Source organism: Nannospalax galili, unplaced genomic scaffold, assembly GCF_000622305.1.
Source record: "Nannospalax galili isolate Female #2095 unplaced genomic scaffold, S.galili_v1.0 scaffold44, whole genome shotgun sequence".
Classification (NCBI taxonomy): Eukaryota; Metazoa; Chordata; class Mammalia; order Rodentia; family Spalacidae; genus Nannospalax; species Nannospalax galili.
In genome coordinates this window covers 1,459,716-1,480,593 of record NW_008355789.1, presented here as the reverse complement: position 1 = coordinate 1,480,593, position 20,878 = coordinate 1,459,716, and the positions used below count along the sequence as shown (strand labels likewise).

The 20,878-nt window shown below is 40.4% G+C and overlaps 1 protein-coding gene across 1 annotated transcript in view; it reads left to right on the top strand.

Moving 5' to 3' along the window:
* Window positions 1-19,231, top strand: part of Tmem41b (transmembrane protein 41B) — a 19,971-nt gene extending 740 nt beyond the window's left edge. The window contains exons 2-7 of the mRNA XM_008853451.2: window positions 3,854-3,971; window positions 7,216-7,344; window positions 11,482-11,575; window positions 12,174-12,278; window positions 16,592-16,730; window positions 18,628-19,231. Of these exons, the coding sequence (XP_008851673.1) occupies window positions 3,854-3,971; window positions 7,216-7,344; window positions 11,482-11,575; window positions 12,174-12,278; window positions 16,592-16,730; window positions 18,628-18,797 (755 nt within the window). The 3' untranslated portion in view covers window positions 18,798-19,231. The remainder of the gene's footprint in view (window positions 1-3,853; window positions 3,972-7,215; window positions 7,345-11,481; window positions 11,576-12,173; window positions 12,279-16,591; window positions 16,731-18,627) is intronic.
* The last annotated feature ends 1,647 nt before the right edge of the window (window positions 19,232-20,878 follow it).

Genomic DNA, 20,878 nt, shown 5'->3' with positions numbered 1-20,878 from the left:
TTTTTTAACGGGTGAAGAAGCTGAGGGCCATGTGGGTGTCTGACTTGTGCAGAGTCACAAAGCCAGTCTCAGGTAGTGGTTAAGAGCAAGGACTTGCTCTTCCAGGTGCCACTTGCAAGTGTCAGTCAGCACCTGCGCTTCCATTGACCGTGCTTGAGTAACTTTGAGACGCTCAGTACCTGGACTATAAAATGAGGATGGAAGAATGGTATATGTTTAATCGGTTGATGTATGGATTCAAAGAAATAGTTTACTCAGGCTTGGCTTATATGAAGAGCAGAGGCTAAACAAATGTTAACAATTACTTAGGACATTCATTCTTAAAGCTTTTTTTTACTACACTGCCCTGGGATTTTTCTTGGGACTTTTAAGTATAGTTTGAAGGGGGAAAAAGTATACCTAGAAGGTATGTGCTTTGAATGAATCTGTCCAGGCATGAAATAATTCATTGCTTTTCAGCAGCTGAAATGATTATTTAAGTGCTTTTGAAGCCAGTACATCTTAAGTGATCATATCAAATGGCCATTAAGTTGTTTGCAGGTTACTCTGTCTGCTGTCTTCCACCGCTGATGGTAGATAAGGACAGTCTTGTAAGAATGTGTAATGGAAACTGTTAAAGTGTTTTCAAATAATTTTTAAAATTATTTTTATTTTATTTTTTAAACTATTTTATTATTTTTTGTTTTTTATTTATTATTTTATTTTATGTGAATGAGTGTATTGCCTGCATGTAAGTGCACCCATGTCGTGCAATGCCTGTGGAGGTCAGAAGAAGGCATCAGATTCCCATGGAACTGGAGTTACTGATAGTTGTTAGCCACCATGTGGGTACTGGGGATCGAACCTGGGTCCTCTGCAAAAGCAGTCAGTGCTCTTAACCACCAAGCCATCTCTCCAGCCCCTATTATTTTTACTTTATGTGTACGAGTATATTGCCTGCATGTATGTGATTACACCCGTGTTGTGCAATGCTGCGGAGGTCAGAAGAGGGCATCAGATTCCCCTGGAACTGGAGTTAAGGATGGTTCATAGCCGCCATGTGGGTGCTGGGAATCCAACCCTGGTTCTCTGCAAGAGCAGTCAGTGCTCTTAACCACTGAGCCATCTCTCCAGCCCCTCAAATAATTTTAAATGTCTCCTGTCCTCTAATTTCTATCTTTAAGGGTTATGTATAGACAGTGGAGTTGAATAATTTCATATTAATGGAAAAAACTTAGAAATAAATTCTTGCTAAAGCATAGATCTCTAAGTTAAGGGAACACAGTTTTGAAGACTTGGGTGTTGAGAGTGACAAGAATCCAAGCTCTTGATTTCTCAAAAAAGACCTTACCAGGGTAATCCCAGCACTCCAGAGGCAGAGGCAGGTGGATCTGTGAGTTTGAGGATAGCCTGGTCTACATAACCATTTCCAGGACAGGACAACTGGGGATACATAGTGATACTATCTTAAAAAAAAAAAAAAAATTAAAAAAAAAAAAAAAAGCTATCCCTAATGATTGTCACTTGGCTTGAGACAGTTGTCAGTTGTATGTGTTTATTAGGTGTTTTGTTTGTTTTGTTTTCTGTTTTTTGGTTCTTTTGTGACCAGATCTCACTAGGTGGTCTTAAACTGACCTGGAACTTGCCTGTGTGGCCATGCTAGCCTGGAACTCACACAAATCCATCTGCCTCCCAAATGCTCCAGCATGCCTGGCTTTTTTTTTCTTTTTTAAAGACCAGGTCTTGGACTGGACAGATAGATGTCTCAGTGGTTAAGGGTGCTGACTAGAAGCCAGGCGTGGTGGTGCATGCCTTTAGTCCCAGCACTTGGGAGGCAGAGGCAGGTGGACCTCTGTGAGTTCAAGGCCAGCCTGGTCTACGTAGTGAGTTCCAGGCCAGCTGGGGCTACAGGGAGACCCTGTCTCAAAAAAACTTAAAAAAAAAAAAAAAGAGTGCTGACTGGAGCCCAGTGTGGTGGGATTATAGTCATTAACTACTATGCCTAGCTCAGATAATTTTATGTATGAAATTAACAATCATCTTTTGGCCAAAATCATGTCAGTAGTGATCTAAAATATGAAATATGCATGCCTGTAATGATTATTTATTTATTTATTTTTCTTGTTGGTGTTGTACTGAGGGTAAAACCCAGGCAAAGCTACATTCCCCAGCTCCTCAGTAATGAACAGCTCTGAATTTTTTATGTTAGTATTCAAACAGCAGAATTCAAAATACCATTATGAAGGTATCCACAAAACTGGACACCTCATCTGTTTGGTGTTCCTGTAGCCTAGTTTAGGCCTTGACACTTTAAATGAATGTATATTTTACTGGCATATCTACATGACTTTGACAAACACTTGTCAACTAGTGTATGTATGTTTTGCCTGCATGTATGTAAGTGCCTTGCATGTGTGCAATGCTCTCAGAGGCCAGAAGAGGGTGTCAGATTCTCTGGAACTGGAGTAATGAATAGTTGTTAGCTACCATGTGGGTACTGGGAATTGAATCCAGGTCCTCTGGAAGAACAGCAAGCATCCTTTACTGAGCCATCTCTCCAGCCCCAGATTGTTGCCTCTTAAACTTTGATGTACATGTAGATCACTTGGACATCTTATTAAAAATGGAGGTCTTGTTTCCATAGATGTGGCTGGGGTCTGTGAATCTGAATGTCTAAAAAGGCTTCTGCTGATTCCAATCGATATAGTCAACAGAACTCACCTTGAGCAGATGAAGCCAGATGATTTCTGTTACTCTAGGTTCAGTGTAAAACTTCCCAACACCCTACTAATTCTACCTATTAATTCAGTTATAATATGTGTAAAGCTGTATGAGATATGGAATAAATGCAGGTTGTCTTTTATTTAGATGAGGCTTCTTAGTTGAAGGAAACAGCTTAAACCAGTGCAACGAAAAGGAAAGTTTAATCCCAGCACTTGGGAGGCGGAGGCAGGCAGGATCTCTGAGTTCGAGGCCAGCCTGGTCTACATAGGGAGTTCCAGGACAGCTCTGTCTCAAAAGACAAAAAAAAAAAAAAAAAAAAAAAAAAAAAATTCCCAGGCTTACAGGGAACTGTGTCTGTCGTTTCTGTTTTTGTTTTTCTGGTTGTCTTCCCACCTCTCTTATATTTCCCAGTACCTGTCTTTGGCTTACCATATTAGTGACTGTGGTACCACTTTGGTTTTTGAGCTCCCAAGCCTACCACTCTGACAAGCACTAATTTTCTTTTTTTTTGCGGGGGGGGGGGGTCCAAATTTTTATGAGAAAAATTTGGTCAGGGAGTAATGAATTATTTCTTCTTGGGCCAGTTTGCCTTCTGTGTTTGGAAGAAGAGTGTGAGAATCACCCTATAGGAATAGGACTACTGAGGCCATCTTGGTAGCACATGTCTTTAATCCCAGCACTTGAGAGGCAAAGGTGGGTGCAACTCTATGAGTGCGAGGCCAGCCTGGTCTACTTAGTGAGTTCCAGGCCAGCTGGGGCAACAGGGAGGCCTTGTCTCAAAAAGACCAAAAAAAAAAAAAGGAAAAAAATGGTCTCGCACTGTATCCTACACTGCCTTTAACCCCCCCCCCCCGCCCCGCTCCTCCCCCCAGTCCTCCTGTGTTGGCCTCCCAAGTGTTGGGTTACAGGCAGGCGCCACCACATCCAACTTCAACTTCACACTTTGGTATAAAGGGAAGTCATGATGTTCTCTTGTTGCGTTAATGAATGAATAGTTCTTGTAACAACTGAAGTAATTGGTTTAATGTCATTGTTTTGGGCAAAATTTGAACAGTTTCTTGTGAGGAAGGCATTTGAGGAAATTATTTGTTAGTTTGAAATGCTATATTTAGATTCATTTTAATCATACCCTTTTTTCTTTTCCTTTCAGAAAAGTCCTATGCAGAAGCTGGGTCGGCAAGGACATCACTCCTTATATTGCTGTGCATTTTCTCATGTGCAGCTTTTGTTATGTTTTTGGTATATAAAAATTTTCCTCAGCTTAGTGAGTAAGTATATCATGAGAGAAACTGAAACATCTAAGTATTTTAGAGGTAAAAAGCTAAATTCGCTTTAGCAGCAGAACTGTTAGGACATTTGTATACCAGCTCTCATGGACTGGAGCAGCTGTATTTCAGGTTTCACTCTTGGTGTGTCTTCTTCCTTTCTGCCTGCCTTCCTGTTTTTGCTAGCCCAAGCTTACTTTAAACTCCCTGTTCTGCCAAGAGTAACATTGAACTTATGGTTCTCCTGCCTCCACCACCCAAGTGCTGGAATTATGTACATGTGCCACCACCCCCCAGTTCATGTGCTGGGATGGAACCCAGGGCTTTATGCATGCTATGTGAGCACTCTGCAAACTGAGCTACATCCTCAGTTTCCTTCCCTTCCTTTCCTTCCTTCCTCCCTTCCCTTCCTCCCTCTCTCTCCTTCCCTCCCTCTATCCTTCACTCCTTCTCTTTCTTACTTTCTTGTTCCCTTCCTCCTTCCTTTCCTTTCTCCCTCCCTCTCTTTTATTTTACTTATTTAAGCAAAGTTGGGATTTATTAAGAAAAAGGATAATAGTCCATACCCAAGGGCGGGTACAGACTTCTCAAGCTAAGAAGTCACCTTGCTTCTGGATTTTCTGTGGAAGGCTTTCCTAGCACTGCTTCTCTAATGAAGAACTCATCTGGAGAGATGACTTAGCAGTTGAGAGCACCTGCTCAAGATGCATATAAACAAACAAATGAATAAATAATAAAAATGTCTTCTGATAAGTATATTTGGGGAAAAAAGCCTTTGAAAACCATTTGAAAGATGAGGTGTTTTTTGGGAGTGGGTGTCTTTTTGAAACAGGGTTTCCCTGTAGCCCCAGCTGGAATGGAACTTGCTATGTAGACCAGGCTAGCCTGGAACATCTGCCTACCTCTGCCTCCCAAGTGCTGGGATTAAAGGCATGCACCACCACTCCTGGCAGGTTTTTTTTCTTTTAAACTTAAATTTTTTTTAGGGCCATGGAGAAATGGCTCAGTGGTTATGAGCAGTGGCCAGAGGGTTCAGTTCCTGGCACTCTAATTGTGGCCAACAACTGTTTGTAACTCCAGTTTGAGGGATTCGCCACACTCTTCTGATTTCCATGTGCATTGCATGATGTAAGGGCACTTACATACATGTTGGCAATACACTTATACATACAAAAATAATAAAATAATTTTAAGTGTTTTGTCTGCATAATAGACACATGAGGCATGTGACCATGGAGGGCAGAAGAGGGTGTGAGATACCCTGGAAATGCAGTTACAGGTAGTTGTTAGCCATGTGGGTGCTAGAAACTGAAGCTGGGTCTTCTGCAAGAACAGCAAGTGTTCTTAACTGCTGAACTGTCTCTCCAGAACCAGCCCCTACACACACATACACACACAAAAATCTTCATTATGTAGCCCAAGGTGATCCTTGAGCTTGGGATCCTCCCGCCTCAGCTTCTTGGTGTTGGGATTGCAAGTATTTACCAGCTTGTCCAGTGAAGAGATTTTTATATTGTGACCCTGTACATGGTTTCTCTTTCAATATTTATTTTTATTTTATGTGTGTGTGAGCTATATTCTCAGCTCCAATATTTTGCTCTTAAGTACTGAGCCATCTCCCCAGCCCCAAGATTTTAATTTTAGATCTTTTCAGGGTTTTGGTCAAGGAGAAGAAAATAAACAGCTGATTTAAGGAAGAAAAGAACAGGTTCTAGATTAAAGTCTTTGCTTCCAATCTATGAATAGTAGCATACTTCTTATATGTTACTTGTACCTACCTACCTACCTACCTACCTATCTTTTATTTAATTTTTTCCGGTCTTTTTGAGACAGGGTCTCCCTGTACTCCCTGTAGCCCCAGCTGTCCTGGAACTCACTATGTAGACCAGGCTGGCCTTGAACTCACAGGGATCCACCTGCCTCTGCCTCTGGAGTGCTGGGATCAAAGGCATGTGCCACCATGCCCAGCTACTTATTTTTTTATGTATTTGTTTGTGTTTGTACTCTCCTATAGAGTCTACTTTTTAAATTTCATCAATGAGGGTCTGTAGAGATGGCTCAGCAGTTAAGAGCACTTACTGATCTTGTAGAAGACTTGAGTTTGGTTCCCAGCTCCCACATGATGTCTAATGACCATCTCTGTAACTTCAGATTTGGGAAATCTGATACCCTTTTCTGGCCTCCACAGGCACTGCACACATGTAATATGTAATGCATGTAGGCAAAACACTCATACACATAAAATGAAAGTTTAAAAGCTGGGGCTGGAGAGATGGCTCAGTGGTTAAGAGCACTGGTTGCTCTTGTAGAGGACCTGGGTTCAGTTCCCAGCAACCACATGGTGACTAACAACCATCCATAACTCCCATCCCAAAGGATCCTACACCCTCTTCTGACCTCTGCAGGCATTGCGTAACACAACTGGAGTTACAGACTGTTGTTAGGTGCCATATATGGTGCTGGGAATTGAATCCTGGTCCTTTGCAAGAGCACACAGTGAGTGCTCTTAACTGCTGAGCCATTTCTCCAGCCCCTGGAATTTCTCATAAGTAAGAAGTCATTTATCTAAACAGGACAACAAATAGGAAGTAAAATAAGAAGCTGGAGAAAGTAAAAAGCTAGGAGAGGTGGTGTGAGTCTACAATCCCAGCTACTTCGGAGGTTTAGGCAGGACTTTGTGGGCAGCCTGGGCTTCATAGCAAGACTCTGTCTCCATAAATGGAGGTAAGCTGGGTGTGGTGGTACATGCCTTTAATCCCAGTACTCAGAAACAGAGGCAGGCCTATCCCTGAGTGAAGAGTGTAGAGGTTAACTTTCTTTCCTGAACTTTGAGCTGGGATATTCAGAAAGTGTCAGGTGTGATTCATGGAAAGTTTTGCTTTTCATTATAAATGAATATTGACTTTAGCTTATCATGAAGATTATCCAAAAAGATGTTAAATATGTTTTTAACATGCTACCATCCACAGCTTATTAATGTTTAGTTTCAAATGTAAGCCATTATTTGAACAAATGTTTTTCATCTTTGGTTCGGGTAATTCTGAACTTTTCTGTTCACGCATGTGTGTGCATGTGTGCACACATGCATAAATGTTTCCAGACCATTGAATGTAAAAACCGTAAATTTGTTCTTAACATGTTGTAGATCATTTTGGCTTAAAACTCTGTTTTAAACTTGACTTTGACTTTTATAATGTTGAAATTCTATTTTTAAAAAAGTTTCCCTTTATCAATTTTATTTCTTTAGAGAGGAAAGAGTGAATATGAAGGTTCCCAGAGATATGGATGATGCCAAGGCTCTAGGAAAAGTTTTATCCAAATATAAGGACACCTTTTATGTTCAAGTACTTGTAGCTTATTTTGCTACATATATTTTGTATCCTTTTAAATGAAAAATGTTTTCTAATAAGGAAAGGTTCAAAAGGTTTAGTGTTTAGTTATACAAAATAACTGCTTTTCCTTTTAAAATTGTTAATGTAGATTTACAGTATTAAAATACTAAAAATGTGAAATGGGAAAAAGTTCTCAATTTATCACCTCTACTCAATTATTTTTACTTCTGTACATGTTACTGTTTAAAAAGTATTCTGTTTCACTTACCATTTTCTTTTACTTTTATTTGGGATATTATTTTTATTTTACTTACAGCTACTTTTGTAGGTTTTTTTTTTTTTTTGTCTTTTTGAGACAGGGTCTCCCTGTAGCCCCAGCTGGCCTTGTACTCACTGTGTAGAACAGGCTGGTCTTGAACTCACAGAGATCCGCCTGCCTCAGCCTCCCAAGTCCTGAGATCAAAGGTGTGTGCCACCACGCCTGCCCAGCATAGTTAAATAATCTCTAAAATTTAAATAATTGGGCTAGAGAGATGGCTCTGCTAGTTAAGAGCACTGATTATTCTTGCAGAAGACCCAGGTTCAAATCCCAGCACCCATATGGTGGCTAACAACCATCTATAACTCCAGTTCCAGGGACTCTGACATCCTCTTCTGGACTTCATGAGCATTACATAGCACAGTGAACTTAGAATACTGCAGGTACAACACTCATACACATTGAATAAATTAAGTAAATAAATAAGTAAATAAAAAAGTTTAAAAAATTAAATGATTATTTTGAATCACAAATTACCATATTTTTATTATTTCTTTATTTATTTGGTCTTTTTGAGATAGGGTCTCCCTATAGTCCCAGCCAGCCTATGTAAACCAGGCTAGCCTCAATCTCATAGAGATTTGCCTGCTTCCTGAATGTTGGAGCTAAAGTTTTCTCTTAGATTGGGCAGTTATTTAATAGTACATAGATTTTGTTAAGGAATTTATAATGCTTCTGGACACCTGTAAACCCAGGGTTTACCAAATGCATTTGGTTTAAGGTTTGTTTTTGTTTTTGTTTTTTTTTTTTGGTCTTTTTGAGGTAGGGTCTCTCTGTAGCCCTAGCTGTCCTGGAACTCACTATGTAGACCAGGCTGGCCTTGGACTCACAGAGATCTGCCTGCCTCTGCCTCCTGAGTGCTGGGATTAAAGGCGTATGCCACTACTCCCGGCTGGTTTAACTTTAAAAAAAAAATATTTTATTATTTTTATTTTATGTGTATGAGTATTATGCCTGCATGAGGTAAATGCACCCCTGTTGTGCAGTGCCCGCGGAGGACAGAAGAGGCTGTCAGATCCCCTGGAACTGGAGTTATAGACAGTTGTTAGCTGCCATGTGGTTGCTGGGATATGAACCTGAGTCTTCTGCAAGAACAGTCAGTGTTCTTAACTGCTGAGCCATCTCTCCAGCCCTGGTTTAACATTTTATTTATTTATTTTTGGTCTTTTTGAGACAGGGTCTCCCTGTAGCCACAGCTGGCCTGGATTTGCTATGGAGACCAAGCTGGCCTCGAACTCACAGAGATCTTCCTGCCTCTGCCTCCTGAGTGCTGGGATTAAAGGCGTGCGCCACCATGTCTGGCTAGTTTAACATTTTAAACAAGATAATAGTTGAGGTGTAAATCCAACAAGTTTTATTACACGTGGTTACTATTCATTTGATTAGTAATAATGATTTCACAGGTTTTAGGTTTTTATATAGAATAATTTGTTAAACCCAAATTTTGTTTAAAAATTGGGTTAATTTTTCTTAAAAAAATTTATTTTTGTTTTATGTGTACGAGTGTATTGTCTGCATGTGTGTGAGTGTACCTGTGTAGTGCAGTGCCACGGAGGTCAGAAGAGGACTTCAGATTTCCCCCGGTACGGAGTTAAGGACGGGTTTGTAGCCCCCATGTGGGTGCTGGGAATTGAACCCGGGTCCTCTGCAAGAGCAGTCAGTGCTCTTAACCTTTGAGCCATCTCTCCAGTCCCTTATTTTCATTGTTTTAAATTTTTTTCTTATTAGTGTGTGTGTGAAGAACAAAATATGGATAGCTTTCTGGATTTGGCTTGTCTTTACATCTTTATGTGGATTCCAGGGCTCAAGTTCAGGTCTCCAGGCTTGCATGACAGATACTTTCACCCACTCAACCATCTCACTGGTCCTATTCAGAATTTTGAATATTAAATGTTCAATGTGAAAAAAGGACTTTTTGAGTTTAGTGACTAAAAGGGGGAAATATTTGATCTTAGTGCATATAACAGTGGTTTACTAGTGCAGGACTGGTTGGTGGAATTGGGTGACCCACATTTAATTTGACATTTTTATGTTAGGTACATGAGGAAAAGTACAAAAGAGCACCTAAAATGAGTTATCATATGTTTTACAGGAGTCTATGTGCCAGAAAACTATCTCAGAAACAAAGAATAGTGTGACAATGTACAAAGGAGCCAGGGATGGTAGCACATGCTTTTATAATCTCAGTACTCTGGACGCAGACACGGGTGGGTCTGTGAGTTCCAAGCTAGCCAGGGCTACATAGTGAGACCCTGTCTCAATAAAAAGAAGATTTGTAAATTTTAATCTATTTGATAACACCTTTCTTTTAAATAAGTAGTTGAGGTAAATTTAGTTCAATTAGAAGTAAATGTTTGAGGGACTGGAGAGATGGCTCAGCAGTCAAGAGCACTGACTGCTCCTTCAGAGGACCCAGGTTTGATTCCCAGCACCAGCATGATGGCTAAGAAATGTCTGTAATTCCAGTTCCAGGGGATCTGACACCTTCTGACTGCTATGGGCATTGCACAACACGAGTACACTTACACACATACAGGCAATACGTTCATACACATAAAATAAAAGTAACAAAATATTTTTTAAAAAGAAATAGATGTTTGAATTAGTAAGTATCAGAATTTGCATAGGAATCATATTTCCTAATAACATTTGGGAGTAAATGCACTAGAGAAATATGTTATTCAAAATACTACTGAAGGGCTGGCAAGATGGCTCAGCAAGTAAAGATGTCTACCTCTAAAACTGATGACCTGAGTTGATCCTTGAGGCCCAAATGGTGGAAGGAGAAAACCAACTCCCACAAGTTGTCCACACATGTCCTGTGACACATCCATACATGCACACACAAAGTTAATAAATAAATGTAACTTTAAATTTTAAAAGAATTACTGCTTTTTTTGCCACTTTGCCCAGTTCCTCTTTATGTGGTGTTTGTTAATCTTCCTTTCAAATCTTTTTTTTAAAAATATTTTTATTATTTTTATGTGTATGTGTATATTGTCTCCATGTCGGTAAGTGCACCCGTGTTGTGCAGTGCCCGCGGAGGACAGAAGAGGCTATTGGATCCCCTGGAACTGGAGTTACAGACAGTTGTTAGCTGCCATGTGGGTGCTGGGATTTGAACCCAGGTCTTCTGCAAGAACAGCCAGTGTTCTTAACCACTGAGCAATCTCTCCAGCCCCTTAGCAGTGAAATTTTACCAATGTTGTATTATTAACTTATTTCATATTATTTCATATTTATATTATTTAGTCACTGGGCAGCTTAAAACTGGAGCTATTCTGGTTGGCGAGTTATATTTTTTATACATTTGGGTATAATTTTGCATTATTGTTGAGTAAAAGTTGAGCATTCCTAATCCAAAAGCAAAAAGTAATTCCAAATTCTCCAAACTCCGCAACTTTTTTTTAGTGTGGACATGATACTGCAAGTGGGAAACTCTGCACCTGATATGAGAGATTTCAGTCAGATACAGGCCCAGTGCTGTATAATGTGACCTTCAGGTTGTATGGATGAGGCATGTATGAAACACTAATGAATTTTCTCTCTAGGTTTAGTTCCTAGCCTTAACGATGTTTCATCATTTGGCTCCTGAAATTTTATTCTTAAGCTAAAGCCTAACATCAATTGTTTGGATTTATTCACTAATTTAATCACAAGTACAAGTACTCAGAATCTGAAAAAAATCCAAACCACTTGTGTAAGCAGACATTTTGAGTGAAGGGTACTCAACCTGTGCAGAATATAGATAGAATCTCATTAGCATGATCATTTTTGTATTTGTAGTTTTTCTTAAATGTTGGGTTTCTCTCTCTAAAATTCCACTTAATTATGTCTTAATCCTTAACCTAGAAGTGAACAGTTTGCAGACGTTTGCAATTCCAGGTTCTATATTTCTCAGTATCCTCTCGGGCTTCCTTTACCCCTTCCCACTTGCCTTGTTCCTTGTTTGTCTGGTAAGTATATGAAATGAGTTGGGAGACTGGAAAAAAATAGATTGAATGAGGATGGCAATGGCATCTTGTCTTGCTAGTGTTCATAAGCATAAACCCATTAGTTAGCAGTACAAGTGACACCTGCCAAGTCCCTCATAAGCAGGTGTTGGAGAGTTTGTTTCTTTCTAGAGCAGGGGTACTATAGACTCCCTTTATAAGTCCTATATTAGTCTTTCTTTCCCATTATGGTTTGCTGCACGTAGCCTAAGAATGTTGGTGGGTACTGAGTTCTAGGACTGAGAGTAGTGTTTTCAGTTAGTGGGGGAAAGGGCTCTTTCTATTAGGCGATAGGCTAATAGTAATTACTGGACATGATCACTAAGTCTAATCACAAATGCCAATGTATTTTAACTGATCTTGTTAGTTGGGTTTGAGAAAGGATTAGGTAAGATGGGTTCTCATTCTCTGAACAGAAGTGCCGCAAAGAGAAGCTTGACTGTCCCTAAAAGTAAACTTTGTTTTTAGTAAAAGTAAAAGGAAGTTGAGCTTTTCTTCAGATAAATATATCCACATGAATGAGATGGGAAAACTAAAATGCACGTGGGCTCTTCTTTTCCAGTGTTCAGGACTTGGAGCCTCCTTCTGCTACATGCTCTCCTATTTAGTTGGAAGACCAGTTGTATACAAATACCTAACAGATAAAGCACTAAAATGGTCACAACAGGTAGGCATATGCTTTGATGTTTGTTTCTTTGTGTTTTTTTGTTTTTGCCACCATTTGAAAAAAATAGTGTCATAAAGAAATTTATTTAATCCCAGCACTTGGGAGGCAGAAGCAGGCAGATTTCTATGAGTTCGAGGCCCGCCTGCTATACGCAGCGAGTTCCAGGTCAGCTGGGGCTACAGGAAGACCCCTGTCTCAAAAAGACCAAAAAAAAGAAAAATTAAAGCATGCTGTGGTTAGTTTTGATTATTAACTTGGCATAGTATGGAATCACCTGGGAAGGGAGTCTCAGTGAGGAATTGGGTGGATTGTGTTGGTTTGTGGGCATGCCTATGAGGAATTTTTAGTTGGGTTAATGGAGGTGGAAAGAGGCACCCTAAAGTAGTGAGTAACACTGTTTCATGGCTGGGCCTGGATGGAAAAGGGGAGTGAGCTGAGCACTAGCATCATATGCTAATCCAGTACTTACTGCTCTTTTCAGATGGCCTGGAACTCACTATGTAGACCAGGCTGGCCTGGTTATCATAGAGATCTGCCTATCTCTGCCTCCCAGTGCTGGGACTATAGGCATCCACCACCATGTGGGCTCAGCTTGCTCCTTGCTCATTACTGTGGATGTAATGTGACCAGTTCCCAAGCATCTGTCCCTGTGGCTTACCTGCTAGGATGGTCTGTAACCTGGAAATTGTGGGCTGGAGCAAACTCTTTCTCTTTGATTTTTGTCCAGGTATTTTATCATAACAACAGGAAATAAAATGAAGACAAAGCGATTCTTTTATTTTTACTTTAAGCGACAGAGTCAGTAGCCCAGGCTGGCCTCAACTCACTGTATAGCCAAGGGTAACCTTAAGTAGCTTTTTTTTCTTTTTTCTTTTTAATTTGAGAAGGAAGATTTATGCCGGATATGGTGGTATATGTCTTTAATCCCAGCACTCAGAAGGCAGAGGTAGGCAGATCTCTGTGAGTTCAAGGCCACCTGGTCTACATAGCAAGTTCCAGGCCAACTGGGGCTATAGGGAGACCCTCTCTCAAAAGACTTAAAAAAAAAACAAATAAAAAATGAAAATTTAGTCTTTGATAGTTTCATACATGTATACAGTGTATCTTGATTATATCCAACCCAAATTCTTCTTCCCCCTCCCCTATCCCCTCAATATTTCCTTTTCTGCCTTCATATCTTCTTATACTTTAAAAACATAACCCACTGAGTCCGTTTAGTACAGCCTCTATGTGCATGGATGTGTGACCATCCACTGGAGCATAGGCAACTACCAGCAGCCACTCCTGAAGTAAAATGGTTCCTCCTCCCCAGCAGCCGTCGACTGTCATGCGCTCCTTAGCTGGGGTGGAACCTCATGAGCCCTATCCCATTTATGCTGAGATATAGATTGGGTTGATCTTGTGGCATCTTGTGCAGGTAACCATAGCTGCTGTGATTGCATTTCATCGCAATCTTTCCTATTCCGGCTTTTAGATTCTTTCTACTCTCCTCTTCCACAATGTTCCTGAGCCTTGGCAAGGTTGATATAAATGGCCTATTTAGGTCTGAGCACTCAACAGTCACTCCTAGCACTTACTACTTAGGAGCCTGTGTATTGACTGCTATCCACTGCAAAAAGAAGCTGGTCAAGGTTGAGGATAGCACTTATATATTTAGAAAGCAGTCTGACAACACAGTTATTCAGTGAAACAACAGTAAGTAGTATGCTCCACCTAGGCCTATGGCTTCCCCATTCATGGGCTTTTGACCAGGTTTACAGTACCACATTTTTGGGTTTTTCAGATGTAGCCTTGCTGTATTGCCTCTACATTCACTACACATAGACCAGGCTGGTCTTGACCTTAACAGTGATCCTCCTGCCTCTGCTTCTAGTGCTGGGACTACAGGTGTGTGGCCTTGTGTTTGGCTCTGTTTGCCTGTTTGTTTGGGGAAAAAGGGTTTATTTTGGCTTATAGTTCCAGAAATAGAGTCCATCATGGTGGGAAGACATGGCAGCAGGCAGGGAAGGCATGGTGGCAGGAAGACAGCAGGTAGGGCCCACCCCAATGACTCGCTTCCTCCAGCAAGACTCCACTTCCTAAAGGTTCCATAACCTTCCCAAATAGTGCCATCAGCTGGGGACCACTTTTTTTTTTTTTCTTTTTGAGACAGGATCTCTCTGTAGCCCCAGATGGACTGGAACTTGCTATATAGACCAGGATGGCCTCGAACTCACAGAGATCTGCCTGCCTTGGCCTCTCGAGTGCTGGGATTAAAGGCATGGGACCAAGTATTTAGAGGCATGAGTCTGTGGGGCACATTTCACATTTTATTTATATGTGTGTGTGTGAGTGTATTACCTGCATGTATGTAAGTGCACCCGTGCCATGTGATTCCCCCAGAGGTCAGAAGGTGTTGGATACCCTGGAACTGGAGTTATGGATGGTTGTTAGACACCATGTGGGTGCTGGGAATTGAACCTGGGTCTTCTGCAAGAGCAATCAATGTTCTAAACTGCTGAACCATCTCACCAGCTCTCAAAATAATGTTTTTTATTTGAGAATTTCATACATGTATACACTGTATTCTGGTCATATTTACCACCAAATTTTCTTCCTTCAACTGCCCCCTGGACCCATTCCCCAACACATCCCCCTCAGACTTCATGTCCTTTTTCTTCTTCTCTTTTTCAAATTTATTATTTTTATTTTACATGTATGCGTGTATTGCTTACATGTAGGTAAATGCACCCATGCCGTGCAATGCCTATGGAGGACAGAAGAGGCTGTTGGATTCCCCTGGAACTGAAGTTATGGACAGTTGTTAGCTGCTATGTGGGTGCTGGGATTCAAACCCTTGTTTTCTGCAAGAACAGTGTTCTTAACTGCTGAGCCATCTCTCCAGCCCCCTTCTTTTTTAAAAAAATATTTTTAAATATTATTTTTATTTTATGTATATGAGTGTATTGCCTGCATGTGTATAACTGCATTTGTGTTGTGCAATCCCCGTGGAGGTCAGAGAGGGCTTCGAATCCCCTGGAACTGGAGTTACACACAGTTGTTAGCAGCCATGTGGGTGCTGGGAATGGAACCTGGATCCTCTGCAAGAACAGTCAGTGCTCTTAACCACTGAGCCATCTCTCCAGTCCTTTTCTTCTTCTTTTTTCTTTTAAAATATATCCCACAGAGTCCAGTTGGTGTTATATATGTGTAATAGGTGTAGGGTCTTCCTGTAGCCCCAGCTGGCCTGGAACTCACTATGTAGAGCGGGTTGACCTGGAACTCACAGGTTCCAGGCTGATCTGCCTGCCTCTGCCTCCTGAGTGCTGTTATTAAAGGCGTGTGCCACCACTCCTGGCATGTAACCTTAGCTTTAAATTATGGAATGTAATGGATTAATTTGGGGTATGTAGCCCCTGTATAAACATAATTTGTATAGGGACTATGTGCATGTATTTATTAGATCAGATAATTAAATTTTATGCATGAAATTAACTCATAATAAAAATTCTTTTGCTGTGTGTAGTGGGAGTTCTAGCATGGCCTGGCACATGCTAGTACTCAGGAGGCAGAGACAGGTAGATCTCTCTGTGAGTTCCAGGACAGCAGGTCTACATAGTGAGACTGTCTCAAAAAACCCTCAAAACACAGAAGCATAATCCCTGGAACCCACAGACCCACATAGTGGAAGGAAAGAACCAACTCTCACCTTCATTTGTCCTCTAACCTTCACCTTGTGTGCCATGGCCACACATGTGCCAAACACAGAATTTAAAATTTTTTTTTTTTTTTTGCCGGGCGTGGTGGTGCACGCCTTTAATCCCAGCACTTGGGAGGCAGAGGCAGGTGGATCTCTGTGAGTTCAAGGCTGGCCTGGTGTACATAGTAAGTTCCAGGTCAGCTGGGGCTACAGGGAGACCCTGTCTCAAAAAGACCAAAAAAAAAAAAAAAAACAAGGCAACCAAAACTAACTAAAATTCAGATGGCTCAGTAGATAAGAGCACTGGCCACAAAAGCCTAAGTTCAAACTTGGGTTTGATCCCTGGAACGCATGTAAAGGTGCAAGGAAAGAACCAACCCCACACTCACCCAGCGTGACACAAAATAATAAATTTAAAAGTTTAAAAATTGTACTTTTTTGTGGTATTGGGATTGAACCCTGGGCCTGGCACATGCTAGGCAAGTACTGTACCACTGAGCTACAAACCCAGACCCTCTCCCCTAAAGAAAAATTGTTTATTTTGAATCTCAAGTATCAAAGATGATAATTTGAAATAAGCTTATTTTTCAAGATTGGCCTTATCTGATGCTGGTTCTTTTCTTTCTGATAACAGGTTGAGCGTCATAGAGAACATCTCATCAACTACATTATATTTTTGAGAATAACACCATTTCTGCCTAATTGGTTTATTAACATTACATCTCCTTTGATAAATGTGCCATTGAAAGTATTTTTTATTGGCACTTTTCTAGGTAAGACCTCTGCTGTGTGGCTTGTTGTGTATGTATCCAGTTGGCCCAGACTGCATGCTGTGTGCAGAATTGCCAGTAGCATATAGAGCTCTGGGTACAAAGGCTGGCCTGATTGCACATAAAGGAATGCTGTTCATAGTGCTATTTGAGTGTTATCTCTAACCTAGACCTTGGATATGTCAGGAAAGTGGCTCTACCACCAAGCCATACCCTTAGCCCAAGGAGAGGTTTGTTTTTTTTTTTTGTTTGTTTGTTTTTTGACCCAGCAGCCCTTCTTTGTTTGCAAATAGGAGTCACAGTTAAGCCAGAGACAGCATGCTCTCAGGCCTATAAGCTTTATTGACTGAAAGCTCTTCTCATGAGCCTGGTGTGCTGGGATTGGGTTTCCCTAATGGGCACCCCAAGCCCGAGCTCTCCCTCTCCTCTGGCCTTGCAGAGTATGTGATAGTGACAACTAACTGATCAAAGATGACTCTTCCTTGTACTTGCTCTGTCAGAAAAGCTTTTCTGTGTTCCCACACAGAACTTTTTAATTCCACTATTCCTTTCAGTAGATAGAAAAAACATTAGCTTCCTGTTTTTGAACTTTTTTGTCTGCATTCTAATCAAGTATTGAAATACTAAACTTTAGAGGCTGCAGAGTTGGCAGAGTTGTTAAGAGCACTGGCTACTCTTGCAGAGGACCTAGGTTCAGTTCCCAGCATCCACATGGCTACAACAACCATCATGTCAAGTTAATGTCCCCAGACGTCCCTCAGTGTACAAGTCACCCACTGAGGTCTAGTCAGCCTATCTAGAATCCTTCCCTTTAGGAAGATCAGCTCTTCCTCACCTAGCAGAAATGAGCTGCCAATAATTCTTTAAGATTGGGGCAGCAGCGTTTGTAACCACTGAGCCCTCCCTCCAGCCCCCCTTGTATATACTTTGTATAAACTTCTGTTTCTACTCAGACTTTAAATTTCTTCCTACCTTCTACCATTTCTTTTTGTTTGTAGTGGAGGTAGATGGCCTCTTTTTATAATTTTTTATGTGTATGAGTGTATTGCCTACATGTGTGTAAGTGCACCCATGTTGTGCAGTGCCCGTGGAGGTCAGAATAGGGCATTGGATTCCCTTGGAACTGGAGTTAAGGATGGTTGTTAGCCACCTGTGGGTGCTGGGAATCAAACTCAGGTCCTCTGTAAGAGCAGCCAGTGCTCATAACCACAGAACCATCTTTCCAGCCCTAAACCCAGCCTTTTGCATGCTAGTCTAGCACTCTGCTACTGGACTGGAGATGCTGGGCCTGAACATAGGGCCTCATGCATGCTAGGCAAATACTATTCATTGAGTTATATCCCCAGCCCTCTGTTTTTTACTTTTTACTTTGAGACAGGGTCTAAATTGCCCAGACTGGTCTTCATCTTGGTATCTTTCTGCCTCAGCCTACCTAGTAGTTAGAATTACAGGGCTTATTATTTTATAAAGCTTACTAAATGTTGTTAGATAGTTCTTGGAACGCACTTTCTTTTTTGTCCCGCACCCTCACATTTTCTTGGGTTTTTAAATTCATTATCCTTACGAGATGATTATGAAAGACTGGATAATTCAAATGGGACTAAATTTAATGAGCTTTAAGATTTTGGGTTTGGGGGCTTTTGTGGTACTGTATATTAAACCTAAGAATTTGCATTTGCTAGCCTGAGCTATATGCCTAGTGGAGCTTTAAATTCTTGATCTTGCCTTCAAAATGGAAATACCTGTGTTCTTAAAAGACAGTTTATGCACACAGAAATGTTTATTTGAAGAAAATGTTTGGTGATTTTACTGCATTTCCCTTTTGTTGGTGGACTCGCTCACTTTGTCTGACAGGCTGCCGATGCCCCTCACTCATACTGTTTTGTATTTTGTATTTTAGGTGTTGCACCTCCCTCTTTTGTAGCAATTAAAGCAGGAACAACACTGTACCAGCTTACAACAGCAGGGGAAGCTGTTTCCTGGAACTCAGTATTTATTCTCATGATTTTGGCTGTTCTTTCGATTCTGCCAGCCATCTTCCAAAAAAAACTAAAGCAGAAATTTGAGTGAAAAATCACCTGTTTTAGTTATCACCACCAGTCATCTCAGGATTAGCAGGTGCATCCATTTTATGTTTTGAAATCACCTCTTATGTAATTGAAAGAAGGAATTTGTGAAATAAAATTCCCATGAGACAGTTAAAAAATGCTTTACTGTGGCAAGGGAGAACAGAGATTGGTATGTTATGAAAAGTGCTGTCATCAAGAGTTATGATAGAGATCTACAATTTACCAAGAGTAGCTGTAGTTAGGGAATTCATAGTGACCTGGTAAAAATTCTTACTCTAAATTATTCATTTAATTTGGTATTTTTCTCTTTATGTCTGATAACTAAAATAAATAGAGAATTTGTGTACAATGGCACAAGCTTGTAATCCCAGTTCCTTATGACACTGAGGCCAGAGGGGTACTAGTTTGGGACCAGCTTGAGCAATATAACAAGACCCTGTCTTAAAGTAAAATGAATAAAAATGAAATAAAATAAAAATTCAGAGCACAGCCTGCTGTGGTGGTGCACACCTTTAGTCCCAGCACTTGAGAGGTGGATGCAGGCAGATCTCTATGAGTTCAAGGCCAGCTGGGGCTACAAGGAGACCCTGTCTTTGAGACCAAAAAAAAAAAAAAAAATTCAGAGCACAAACTGAATACTTGAAACTTAAAAGATGCCATTTTCTTTCTCTTTTTAGATAGCACTGTTCATAGACCAATGAATATGTAATATGTAGAAAGGATGTTGAATTACCTACTTTGTGAAAATTTTTATTACTTTTTCATTATAGATTTTTATCATGAACTAGTCTGGTAATTTAAATTCTGGCTAGTCTGTTTTCATCCTTTTTTTCCTAGGTTTTACAGTATTTCCACTGTGCATATGTAAAATGGGAATTATAAAACTGTATTATATTGGTGTTGATAATGTATATTCAGATAATAATATTTTGTTACAATGTCTTTATTATCTCAAAAGGGGTTCTAAAAAGTACTCAACACATAATTTTCAGACATTAGAATAATTATTTTCTATTTTCAAACAAACTGGCAGTAGGACATTAGTGGTTAAATACAGTTCCAATAGTTTGTTCCAATGACTTATAAAATTACCTCGTTTATTTATCTGCTCACTAAAGATGTATTATGTAATTGTCTCTTTTCTGCATGGTCTGTCTATAGATTGCTTTGTTTCCTTTCTATTGATGCCTCTTTTTATTTAGGACACCTTTTGAGTAATTCAGTTCCCAATTGTAGAGCTTTTACTTTTCTAACTCACAAAGTGAAATAGCTTCTTACCTGGTAACTGTTGCATTGAAATATTTCTGGGCAGAGGAAAGTCCTCTTTGCTGTTTGATTATGCCCTTGATTCCATGCCAGGACAGACCCAATCTGTACTCTCTGTTTTACTTTTAGCCCAAGACTGTCGATATGTTGAACAATTACTTAAGCTGTGTGCCAGATCCTTGTATGTTTTTATCCTTCAAGGTCTGATCATCTCAAAGCCTATTTTTCCTACTGCATAATGTGGACTGATCTTTTTCTCTTAACAGTATTAACAAGCAGAGGAATTATAAATAGGAGGAAAATTATATTACTATACTAGTCTATGTCACTAATTGTTATTTCTAGCAAAATTTTCTTATTGACCAGAGACTGAGTGATCAAGTTTTTGTTATTTTTTACAAATGAATTAAAAAATAGTTGTTTGGGACAAAGTTCCCTATTATTGCATAAAATATCATTGAGGGGTTGGAGAGATGGCTCAGTGGTTAAGAACACTTGCTGTTCTCCCAGAAGACTCAGGTTCGATTCCCAGCATTCACATGGCAGCTAACAACTGTCCATAACTCCACTTCCAAGGGATCTGACACCCTCTTCTGGCCAGCACAATTTTTGCATGACATGGGTGCACTTACATAAATGCAGGCACTATACTCATACATGAAATAAAAATAACAAAATGTTTTTTTAAAGTTATCATTGATGAGCCGGGGATGGTGGCACATGCCTGTAGTCCCAGCACTTGGGAGGCAGAGGCAGGCGGATCTCTTTGAGTTCAAGGCCAGCCTGATCTACATAGTGAGTTCCAGGACAGCTGGG